The 13,440-nt window shown below is 35.7% G+C and overlaps 1 protein-coding gene across 1 annotated transcript in view; it reads left to right on the top strand.

The window, feature by feature from the left end:
• Positions 1-8,721: 8,721 nt before the first annotated feature.
• The window catches only part of LOC306880358 (nesprin-1-like), a gene marked incomplete at its 5' end in the record, with an annotated part of 119,973 nt that continues 115,254 nt past the window's right edge, over positions 8,722-13,440 (top strand). Inside the window, 5 exons of the mRNA XM_079433854.1 lie at positions 8,722-8,778; positions 10,237-10,332; positions 10,897-10,980; positions 12,419-12,597; positions 12,733-12,929. Coding sequence (XP_079289980.1) covers positions 8,722-8,778; positions 10,237-10,332; positions 10,897-10,980; positions 12,419-12,597; positions 12,733-12,929 — 613 coding nt within the window. The remainder of the gene's footprint in view (positions 8,779-10,236; positions 10,333-10,896; positions 10,981-12,418; positions 12,598-12,732; positions 12,930-13,440) is intronic.

The following is a 13,440-nucleotide window of genomic DNA, read 5'->3' on the forward strand; positions in this document are numbered from 1 at the left end:
AGCTGCAAATCTTTTTTGTTGCCATCTATCATACTCCTCTTCTCATCAATATTTGATTGCTTTAGCTCTGAAACAGACTTGATCGAACCATTAATTCACAAAATACTAGATTTTTAGCACAAATGACAGTGGCACATGTGGTCTGCATTATGCATGAGCCTGGTCCCCTTCTCACACACACACACACACGCACAGACGGTGTGTGACATAGTGACCGGCTTCAGTGTAATCCATCAGACAGTGCTTTCATTAAAGATGTTGGCTCTGCATCAGTTGTCATCTCTTGCTGATATAACTGTTAGGAGAAAGGATATTACTGTTACCTTGCAGTTCAGAAATCAGGGCTGGATCTTTTGTTTCGAGATTGACATGTTTATGCTGCTTTCATTTGCTTACAGGATACAGTAGGAAATATTATTGTGAGTGAGCTTGTGAAAATTGGGTAAAACCTTTAACTAGTTATCTCCTCAGACAAATGATTTATTCTGTTGTGTCTGCTCTTTAAAATAATTACAAAACTAATTTCTGTGTTTTTTAAACTGCTCAGAAGATTTAAGTAAATGTTACGGCGACCCTCGAATTCAGTGTTTTCTGGACCTTGTTATGAGGGGGTCCCACTTAATGTGTCTATACATTTCATTTTGTCCTGGTGGCTGTATTTAAGTATTTTTGTTTTGAACCAACAATTTTTTTTTGTTTTGTTATTTATATATATATATTTTTACTTTATTTTTATACATTAAATCAAATTATAAACAACGAACCAAACTTTCCTTGACACCAGCAGCGGCTCAAAGAAAAATAAATAATAATACAAATAAGTAAGAAGAATAGAAAGAAGACATATACAACATTGTCAAATAATACAACAGGGAATAAATCAAGGTTCCTTACTGATCAGTTCATTTTCAGTGCGTCCAGATACATAGTAACAGGTGTCCACCGTTGTATAAAATTGTCCAGTTTCATTTGGAGTTGGGCAGTCATATATTCCATTCTATAAATAAATAGATTCAAGTTTTTCTATCCACTGGGCCATTGTTGGATGGTGTGGCTTCATCCAGTTAATTGTTATGGTTTTTCTTGCACTTAATAAGAGTATGTGTAAAATATATTTGTGGTATTTGCTACATAATTCCTGGGATATCCCTTCGAGCAAGAAAATGGGAGTAAATGGCAAGTCTATATGAAGGATTTTCATAATCTCAACCTTTACCCCTTGCCAAAATGTAAATATTTTCAGACATTCCCAAAATATGTGTGTGTGATCTCCTACCTTCCCACACCCCCTCCAACATTTCTCTGCTTCTGGACACTTAACAAATTTTGATATCACAAATGGTGCTCTAAAAAATCTAGTTTTTGTTTTCCAGTCAAACTCTTTCCAATTATGACTATTGATGCACTTATGACATTCTGTACATATGGTTTCCCAAGTCTCGTCCTCAATAATTTGGTTAAGTTCAGACTCCCACTTTGCCTTTATGTTAAGTGTGTTATCTGTTGAATCAAGCATTAGTCTGCTGTATATGTGTGACACGTCTTTTGTTTCTTTATCGATGAAGTACTGTTCCACATTAGTTGGAACTTTTTTAAGTATTTCCCTTTCCTTCTGATTTGTAATATAATTTCTTATTTGTAAGTATCGAAAGAAATCACTTGATGATAACATAAATTGAATGAAAAATGCCAATATTCATAACCTATATGCATAACCCATGATAAAAATCACTGGACTCCAAAAACCATAATGCATTATGAACGTATTATTATTATTATTATTATTATTATTTATTCCATCTAAATGGTCTAAAATTAATTTTAATTAAAAAAAATTGTGCTGTGTATAACTTTGTATAACATTTCAAATATGTTGCTCACATGAGAATGTATATTTAGTGTATAATTAATGTTTAAGTAATTTTCTTATAGAGAAACACACCAAATTGTGTTATTTAGCAGTGCACTCTATATTATAGAGCCAAAAATAAATACTGTATGTATAAAAGTGTAAATATCAGTTAAAAATATTTGTCAAAACATAGTGTATTTTTAAAGAAAATATGCATATATTTTGGTCAAAATAAAAAAGAACTGGCTTTTATTGTGATTCTTGATGGGTCATACAGTAGTGTCTCATGTTTCTTTAAGATTTAAGATCGGTTTTGTTAATCAGGATTCTGGTGTGTTGTTTTTCCTTTAGATGAGCAGGAAGCTGTGCAGAAGCGAACATTCACGAAATGGATCAACTCTCATCTAGCAAAGGTGAGCTGAGTCATGTGTGAGATTTCTGAACCAACATACATTCATTCATGTGTGAGAGAAAAAAGCATCTGAAGCCTGTTATAGCCACTTCTCTCCAAAGTGCAGAATTAATCTGTCACAAGACCGGTGGCACCAGTCCAGGTCCAACGTGAACATACACTTTAATCTCCTCTTTAAATTACTGTGCCTCATTCTACCAGGGTACAGTCAGTCTGCTGACAGGATTTACCTATAGACAACTATGAAACAGTACAGCATTTTGTAATGAAAACGTCTTGTGTAATATTGTACTTACAATAAAACAGCTTTTTAGACTTAACAGAATAGGAATTTACAGGTTATGATTATATAAAAACACTATTGTAACCCAACTTTTTTTCTTTTTAAGAAAAGAAGGGTTATAATTACAATATATTTGTAATCAGCATTTTGTCACAAGTGCTGTCAGTTGATCTTAACTTGTATTGAACCAAAAATATTCAGTTAAATCATTTAAATTTCTATTATCACAATAGGGAGATTATTAAAAGCTTACCCAATGACAGGTGCTTGTATAAATTTGCATGACAAACGGGACACAAGGATTTGGCCACATGATATGCGTGTAATAATAGCTTGATGGCATATTGATTTGTGTGTAAAGAGTGACTGGTCAAGCCATTTTTTTAATTAGCCTCCACTCCAGATAATTCCAGTATGATCACCAAGACCTGACTTGGCTAATCTTCTGTGATGAGGAGCAGGAAATTCATTTGAAATATCAATCTGTGGGGAATACGTCTTGACGTGGCATTTTGTATTAGGTTGCACACCAGCGTAAAATGTTAACCACAGAAGATTTGACGTTCTTATGCTCTCTAGCCGTTATTTATTTATCTGTTTGCTCATTACCATCTGTCATGGACATACTGGACCTGTCAGTTAGAGTTGGCAGTGAGATTCACAGCATCAGTGTGCTTCAAGACGACAGTCTTATGAATTAGTTCATGCTTTGATTACTTCTCTGACAGGAATCCTCAAGTTTAGTGTTTCCACTCCTTTTTAAACAGCTACTGCATGGATAGATGCTTTCTGGTGTATAAACACTCTTAGATTATATCATGCTCTCTGCCAGATGTTTCTGCAATCCCTCCTCCCTTCTCACTCCTTTTCTTCTGTCTCACTCCTTCCTCCCTTCTGTGTTCTTTCTTCTATGGATATATTTTCTCTTTTATGAGCGCATGCGCATATAGGTATCTCTCCACATGAGTTCAAATGGTGAAATAGTGGAGGGGGTCCGAAGTGCTCCAGGTTTTTGTGTTCAGACTAACTGAACTGTATAGTTCGGTTGAGAAAAGGTATCCTCGGCCAAGTGTACGCCTGATATGTCCAGAACTTCCTGTCCATACTTCCATTTTATATAACGTATATTTCTTGGCCTGTGTACCACACAGATGTAATGCAAATTCTCATTGGATATACCACTGCAACACCCCTTGCAATAAAACTATATAATGTGTGGATGTAATAATAAACTTTGAAGAGGTTTGTGAGCAGACAATTGGCTTCATGTTCATAACATGAATAAGTTAAAAAGAACAGCATTTATTCAAAATAGAAATCTTTTCTAACAATATAAGTCTTTACTATAACTTTTTATCCATTTTACACATCCTTGCTGAATAAAAGTATTAATTTCTTAAAAAAAGAAAAAAATGTTCTGACCCTAAACGTTTAATAGTAGTATTGTTACACAAATTTATATTTTGAATAAACACTGTTCTTTTGAACTTTTTGTTTATGAAAGAATCCTGAAAAAAAGTATCACAGGTCCCAAAAAATATTAAGCAGCACAACTGTTTGCAACATTGGTTATAAATCAGCATATTACAATCATTTCTGAAGGATGTGTGACACTGAAGACTTATGATGCTGAAAATTCAGCTCTGCTTCACAGGAATAAATTATATTTAAAAATATATTAAAACAGAAAACTGTTGTTTTAAATTGCAATAATATTTCACAGTTTTTCTGTATTTTTGATTAAATAAATACAGCCTTTATGAGCATAAGAAATTTCTTAAAAAAAAAAAAACATTAAATATCTTACTGATCCCAAACTTTTGAACAGCACTATGACAAAAACTAATAAAATGGCAATAGCCATTTTTTTAACATGTTTTTAAAATAATATATTATTTAGCTGTAATTTATTTTTATTTCATTTTTAGTCATTTTAGGACTTAAACTTATGTATTTCAGTTAGTTGCCAACATTTTTAATTTTATATAAATTGTATTATTTGTTAAATTAATTTAATTTAAATTGAGATAAATTTGTGAATAATTTTTTTTTGTGATAGTTTATTAAAGGCAAAATTATAAAAGAAAATGTCATCTGGATCAGATCAAGATTTAGCTTTCAGTGGACTGCATTGAAGAGATGAAAATAAAACCTTGCCGTATATGTATTAAATTGGACCTGTTGTATGAAAGAGATGTGACATGATCCTATTGCTTCAATAGACATGAGACTTTTTTAATGAAATGTGTGTGCATGAAGGACAGAAATGGAGATCGTCTAATTAAAATTTAAAATAGAGAACTATTTGAACTGGTTCTACATCTGTCAGAATCAATTACATTCATTGTATCTTGTAAATCCAAATAATTTGTTCAATAGCCGAATACCACCACGCCATCCCTGGCACCCGCTGTTCCCACTTCTTTGCTGTTGCCCTTTAACCTCATCCTGCTGCTGAATGATGTTGCCTTGGTGACAGCACTCTCAAGTATTTGAGGGAGAAGTTTGAGAATGCATGTGCCAAATAGCAGGAAATCAATGTGACTCTTATATTGTTGACAGCATGATTTTAGACTGAAGAGAAACTGTATGTGCTATTTTAGTGATCACTGTTTCAAGCAGGTGTTTCTGGTCAAAATATCTCTCTAGCCCTCCACCAAATCGCTAATGCAAATCATCTGCAGTGATTTTCCAGCTCCATAATTCATAGCCCAAAGGCTTCGGATTAATTCTTAGCATGTGTATGATAACACAGAATGAGAATTACACACCGCCTCTATCGCTCCTCTCATTCCTTTATAGAAGTATCAATAGAGTATTAGAGAATACGCCCACAGGTCCATGATAGATAATGAAAAGCAATTAGGTGTACAGGCCTTACAGCCTTTTGTATGTTGATAGAACATAAATGCCCACTGGAAGGTTTTTATATTACTGTGCTTTGCAGAGTTTGCAATGTTCAGTGAAGCATTAACATTTGAACATGTTCCTGCATTATGGCTGTATCTCACTCATCATATATAGAAATATAATTTATGCTCATTATTACCATTGTCTTTGTCGATTAAATGGATCAGTAGTTATTGACAGTTATATATTTAATGACAATAAGTCATATATAAAGATGAATTTATCCAAAAATGAAAATACTGTCATGAATTTTCACTTTAATCGAATTTCAAACATTATTTTTTTGGAACCGTGGAACACAAGAGGAAAATGAATGGATAGTGGTTTCATGAAAGAATCATTCATTTGAGCCAGATCTTTTTAATAATTCAGTTGATCCAGTTCAAAGAACCATTCTGAATGATTCATAATAGAATCAGACTCTGGAACTCACTGGAGTTCACTGGAGGGGAAGATTGTTAGTGAATAATTTTGGTTTGTTTCTCATTTGAAGGTATAATATGACTTTGGTAGACTTGAAACATAGCACGCTTAAATTTATTATATATGGACCACTTTGTGTCTTTTGTTTTAGGCTTGAAACCTCCAGTCCTTTTTCAATGTAATTGTATGGACAAGGGCGTCCAGTACATGCTTTCAAAATTTCTCCTTTTGTGTTCTACGTGCAAAAGATATTCAAACTGATTCGGAACAACATGATGACAGAATTTTCATTTTAGGGTGAACGGTTCCTTTAACTCACAGAGAACACTCTGTGCACATCTTATAAAATTGAAGAGGTGCAAACTTCTTATAAGATGCTCAACTGCTCAGCCTTAAACCAAGATCCTGGTTCAACCCAATAATCAATTCCCACAGAATTGATCAGCATTGCATTAAAAGATTTACCAAAATCCTCGTACTCCAAACCATTCATTAAAAGATACCATCACAGGACGCATAGTGCCTCAGGTCTCTTTACTCATGCATGTGCTTGCAAATTTGAAGGACATCAGAGAGGCAGGACTGAAGCACTAATCTGCCTAAGAGCTTCAACTTGATTAGCCACTAGAGACCGAGAGAGAGAGAGAGAGAGAGAGAGAGAGAGAGAGGAGTGCGATTGAAAGAAAGGGAATGCGTAAGAGGCCACCCTCCATTTCAATTTTGACAAATCCTCTCAGACAGGGTTAGGGCTTAATTATGGCATGCCCAATATTGAGGATGAGCTCGTTTCTCATGTGTTTGACAGTTAGCATGGGTGAGCAGCACACAACAGCCGCCTGGACACCCTGCTGCCTGCACCTGCTTTGTTGCTAGACATACATCAGGTTTCTCTCTGAATTATGAAATTCAGTAATCAGTGCCCACAGATTCACAAACTGTAACCTCAATTTAACAATCAGTGCTCACTGCTCACAGATTAGTAAGCAGTAACCTCAATTTTGTCATTTGTACCCACAGATTCATAAACTGCGCCCACTGCTTTCTAGACGGGTCCCTCAGTTAAGGAATCTGTGCGGTTCTCTGTAATCTTCTCCTTAGTTGCTTTAGAAGAGCTCTGTACTTGCATAATAATGACAATAAAATATAATTTCTGACTTTTACATTTTTTGATCTAAATTATGGGGATGCTTTTGGGGATGCGCAGGGTTATGCTAGAGGGTCCATGGAAAGTTTGAGTGAAAAAGACACACGGTAACCCTTTAAATACAGTCAATATTTAAAGGGTTACTCCACCCCAAAATGAAAATCTTGTCATTGATCACTTAGCCCCATGTCGTTCCAAACCCGTAAAAGCTTCTTTCAAAATATCTTAAATTGTGTTCTGAAGATGAACAAACCTTTTACGGGTTTGGAACGACATGGGGGTAAGTGATTAATGACAAAACTTTCATTTTGGGGTGGAGTAACCCTTTTATGTTAATTTTGAGGTAGATTATAATAAAGATAAAGTTAATTATATTGATTGTTAAAGTTTGTTCACTGTTAAAAGTGCTGTACAAATGATTCTGAACTGAATTTTTTTTTTTCATTGTTGTATGTCTAGTAGGTTGGAAAATGTCAGACTACAAAGTAAATATTTTTAAAATAAAATTTAAAAATATTTAGCTTTGGCTTAAGTACAGTGACAATATAAAAGTTAAGTATTTAATTTTGTTAACAAAATGTCCCTACTTTAATTCTGTCATCTCTTTACTCACTCTTATGTTATTTTTAGTTATGTATTTTTTTTACTTTGCGACTTGATTTGATTAGATTTTTTCATACAGTGAAAGTCAGTGGGGTCCAATATTGTTTGAACCCCATTGTAGTAGTGAGTGGGGCGGGGCCGAGAGCTGTGGGAGCGGAACGAGGCCGGTGGAGTTAATGATAATGAGCGACACCTGCGCCACTCACCGGTCTCGAGTCCCACAGAGGAGCTCTCACTACTACACCTATTATTAAAATAAAACTATAAAATAAATCTAGATCTGATTTTTGATGTTATTACATGATTTTAAAAATGATTTAGTGGACAAAGTGCAGTTGAACAGTATTAAGCAGTGACCTACTCTCAACCTTAATTGAACTCGTCTCTGCCCCCTAACAGTGTCTCTCTGATCTCTGACTGATATTGAAAACAGTTCGAGTGGCCCTCAGGCATTTGTATGTTCACATGAACTTTGATTGCGTTGCACAGAGCATGCAGCTACCGTAGCTTAGCGCTGTCACTCCGCTGAATACATCAGCAGTGCCTGCCGTGACAATCTATTTCCATCAGTAATAACCAGACACAGATAATTAGTTTGTTAAGCCCTGCTGGTTGTGCCTTTGTGTTTTTTTCCTCTTATTTTCATTAGTTGCATAATTACTCAAAGTGCCTCTTTTTAATGTAATATCCTATAAGGTGATTTTATCCAATTAGCTTTTGAATTATTTAGAGCTAATTAGAATATCTTAGCAATTCCTCCCCCTGCTCTCTCAAAAATGCTTCAAGAATTAATCTTTTAAAAACATCACTCACTTTCTGCCTCTAATTAAGGTCATCCCACAGTCGTTTCTCTTGAAATTGTTTACTTTCACTCTTAAACTACTTTTTTTCTTTCTCTATTTTGCCGTTCTTTTGAAATGTAAGTCCCCACTCCCTCTACATCTCTCTTTCACACACACACACACACACGCACACACACATATACAAACTCACTTTCACTGTTCATATTAATCTCCTCATGAATGACTTCGCCACCCGGCTGCTTTCCTCTCCAAATCCCAGTCATGTGACTGCTGTCTTAAGAGAAATCCTAGATGTGTCGTCCCAGTAAAGAGGGACTGTATGGATGGATTAGTGGGGGGCTTCATCGGGTCAGACAGACTGTGTCGGCTCTAGAATCAGCACTTTTACTCAGCCTTTTCAGATGCTTCTTAAACTCACGACTGTCACTGCAACACTAATATTCACTGGGTTTAATCTGTAAAGCTCATTCAAACTCACGTCACATCTATCTATCTATCTATCTATCTATCTATCTATCTATCTATCTATCTATCTATCTATCTATCTATCTATCTATCTGTCTATCTGTCTATCTGTCTGTCTGTCTGTCTGTCTGTCTGTCTGTCTGTCGTTCTATCTATCAATCTAATATTAATCGTACTATTGTTTATCTGTCTGTCTGTCTATCTATCTATCTATCTATCTATCTATCTATCTATCTATCTATCTATCTATCTATCTATCTATCTATCTATCTGTCTGTCTGTCTGTCTGTCTGTCTGTCTGTCTGTCTGTCTGTCTGTCTGTCTGTCTGTCTGTCTGTCTGTCTGTCTGTCTGTCTGTCTGTCGTTCTATCTATCAATCTAATATTCAATCGTACTATTGTTTATCTGTCTGTCTGTCTGTCTGTCTGTCGTTCTGTCTGTCGTTCTGTCTGTCTGTCTGTCTGTCTGTCTGTCGTTCTGTCTGTCTGTCTGTCGTTCTATCTGTCTGTCTGTCGTTCTGTCTGTCGTTCTATCTGTCTGTCTGTCGTTCTATCTGTCTGTCGTTCTATCTGTCTGTCGTTCTATCTGTCTAATATTCAATCGTACTATTGTCTGTCTGTCTGTCTGTCTGTCTGTCTGTCGTTCAATTGTTCAGTTATTCTATCGTTCTATTTATCATTGTTTTTGTCATTCCATCCATCCATCCATCCATCCATCCATCCATCCATCCATCCATCCATCCATCCATCCATCCATCCATCCATCCATCTGTCTGTCCATCTATCGTTCAATTCTTCAGTTATTCTATTGTTCTATTTATTATTGTTTTTGTCATTCTATCCATCCATCCATCCATCCATCCATCCATTCATCCATCCATCCATCCATCTATCTGTTTATCATTGTTTTTTCTTATTCTATCTATCTATCTATCTATCTATCTATCTATCTATCTATCTATCTATCTATCTATCTATCTATCTATCTATCTATCTATCTATCTATCTATCTATCTATATGTCTATCTATCTAGATCTATCGTTCTATCTATCTATTGTTCTATCTATCATTCTAATATTCAATCGTACTATTGTTTATCTATCTAATAAACAATTAGATTGTTTCTGTCTGTTGCTTTATCTATAATATTTTTCATTCTATCATTCTGTTTTGTTCTATCTATCATTCTTTCTATTGTATCATTCTATCTCTGTTGTTCTTTCTGTCCTTCTATCTGTCATTCTGTCCGTCTATTGTTCTGTCTGTCTGTTGTACATTGTAGATGTCTAAATAGTTTGAAGTAAAATGTCAAATCATCACTGTATTGTTTTCCCTCCCCAGCGTAATCCTCCTTTAGTGGTCTCTGATCTCTTTGAAGATGTGAAAGATGGAGTGTTGTTGTTAGCTCTTCTTGAAGTCCTGTCTGGTCACAAACTGGTAAGAAAAATGCACTTTTGGTTGTTTTGGTATTTGATTTTCCTTTGTTATTCGAAGTTACTTAACAGCTGTACAAATGACTTTTACTGTATCAAGCATCAGTGTCCCAGTCAGATTTAAATTTCTGTAATATAGAATGAACATTGTTTTTAAATTGTGACATTGTTTCAAATGATAGCAAACATGGTAATACAAGACATATTACCAAAAAAACAATGTTTTCACCGCACATTATTAGCGCACACTCTCAGTGAACAATCCCATAAGGCTAGTGGTGCCTCAGGTCTTTGCAGTGCTGTAACAATCAATATAGCAAGTGGCACATGGCCCTTTGATTTTTTTTGTTTGTTCTTTTTTACTTTTATTTCTTTCAATCTATTTGGTGTTGTATTTGTATTCTCTGTTTCTCTGTATTATTTCTATATAGCTATCCTGCTCGTCTGCTTTCTATCTATATTTTTTTTCTTCATGTCTTTCTCCCCGTTCCTTGCTGAGTGTTTACATTTTCCTCTGTCTATCACCGTTTTCCTTTTGTCTGCTGTGCTATCTTCTCCCATCTGACAGCCATGCGAACAGGGCCGCAAGCTGAGGAGGATCCACTGGGTTGCTAACGTGGGAAGAGCACTGAAGTTTCTGGAGGGCAGGAGGGTAAGGCAGTCCATTCCCAGAGTGCTTTGCTCAGGTGTACAGCTCCAGGTCATAACCACTCAGTCTGACCTACACAACCTCTTCCCCGCTCTGCTCTGATACTGCTCTCTTGCTTTACAACACTGTCTCACGAGAGACAAAGAGAAGGAAAACCCTGTTCTTCATTTCAGGTTTAATTCTTATTCTAACTGAGAAATTGTTTCATTCAAATCACCAACAAATGAAGGCTTTAAGGATTAATTAGAACATGGAGCACAGTGGGAGAAACCAGAGTACAGAACTGTTTTGTATTATGCTGAAGTGTACTTTTATGTGCAATATGGGACACAATATTTTAAATTAATGTCTTTTTTAAGTAAGTGAATGTTATGATTGTGTATTTTGGTGTGAATGTTTCATTCTTTCAATTTATATGTGTGGCTGGTTTTTAGTATACGTGCCTTGGTGTGTTTATAACAATAGGTGCATGTGTGCAGTGCACACCTTGTCTGTCGCTGAAGGGTCTTAGGTTATCACAGAGCTGAGGCTCCTTATCACCTGTCCTTCAGTTGATGGGACACACTTTTGTTAACAGCATGCAATGACCTCTATTCTTCTTCCTCTTTCTTTCTCCTTTTTGTTTTGTCACCATTTCAGTCGGCCTACAGAGGATCTCCGGTTAGTGTGACCTTTCTTTTGACTGTCTATATGTCTATGATTGACATTATGATTTTCTGAAATAGGATCTCTCCAAATGTAACCTTGAATTAAGAATTGACGTGATAAAAGTGATAGCAAAATCAGCATCCTAAAAATAAAGAATTCTGTGCCTATTTACCCTCATTTCATTTCAAACCTTTATGACTTGCTGTTGTTCAAGGAATACAAAAGGATTTCGAGCTGCTCTCTTCCATATTAGAATATTATTATATACAATGTTAATGTGTATTAATATTTTGAATTTGCTTTTATTGTTATAGTTACAGTTTTCATTTTAATTAAAGTTTAATATTTATATATTTCTATTTACCTTTCATTTATTTATTTTTAATAATTTAGTACTTAGCTTCCAATAAATTTTAGTCAGTATTCACTGAAAATCTTGCTTGACAGCCATTCATCATTTACTTTCAATATGTGTTAACAAAAGAATTGAAGTGACCGGAGGGTGAGTAAATAATGATAGTTTTTATTTTTTATTTACTTTTTTTTTTTTTTTTTTTTGCTTAACAGATTAAATTAGTTAACATCAACACAACAGATGTGGTAGACGGCAGACCTTCGATTGTGCTTGGGTTGATATGGACCATCATCTTATATTTCCAGGTAAAAAATTCGGTAATTTCCATAAATATTTCAACTGTTCTTCAACAATAATGACTTTAAGTTTCTATAATTTGACAAAATAACAGATCAGTTAATAACATTTTCAACACTTCCTCTGCATCTTGTTGTTCAGATTGAGGAGCTCACCAGTCATCTGCCAGCCCTACAACCTCAATCTAGCAGCAATTCATCAGTGGAAAGCTCCAACAGCACTGAGACCAGCAGCCCACCTGTCAAACGCAAGCCCCGACTTTCTTTTCAGGGTGGGGCCAAGAGAGCCCTGCTCAAATGGGTGCAGACCACAGCAACAAAGTAAGAACTGTATTATGCCTGTGCAAGGCATTGAATGAATATATTGTTCTTTAATCCCATTTCCCTAAGTAAAGCATATGACTGCATTCTTCCTGGGTTTTGACATAATGTACATACGTACGTGTGTGTTTACAGGAGATTGGGTTTGGATGTGAAGGACTTTGGCCCCAGCTGGCGCACAGGGGTGGCTTTTCATGCTGTCATCTTTGCTTTGCGACCCCATCTGGTTAACATGGAACGTGTTTGGAGGAGACCCAACAGGGATAACCTAGAAGAGGCCTTCTCTTTGGCTGAGAGAGAACTGGACATCCCACGATTGCTTGACCCTGAAGGTGATATCAGTCATACAGAAAAACAGAATATACAGTGATTCATGTTTGCAATTTTTGGTCCAAATCATTACTAGAGATTTGATGCAGAGTCTGTTTTTGATGTTAATTCACAAATATGCTGATTTGTACGTAGTAACAGACAGACACAGTTTGCATTTGGCTGTGTACTTTCAAATTGTGTTGCACAAGGCTTTAAGCGCCAAATGCTTAAATTCTAATTAACAGCATGCCACTCACAGAGGATATGATTGATGAATTTTTAATGGAGGGGGTTAAGTCTTCGACCTCCTAGATGCCATCTGAGCTTCCTCATGCTTCCTACAGGAGTCTGACAAATGAAGTTTGACATTTAAACGATTAGTGGCCCATTAGCCATGGTAAAGCTGACTGAACAAATAGTAAATGGTAAGTCAAGGGACATTGTCAGGCATGGTTCTTTTGTAAATGTAACCATCAGTGAAGCCTCTGCCAGACCATATCGACTTGACGTTCGCCGTTTTTTAGACATTGC

Source organism: Barbus barbus (assembly GCF_936440315.1).
Source record: "Barbus barbus genome assembly, chromosome: 14".
Taxonomy (NCBI): Eukaryota; Metazoa; Chordata; class Actinopteri; order Cypriniformes; family Cyprinidae; genus Barbus; species Barbus barbus.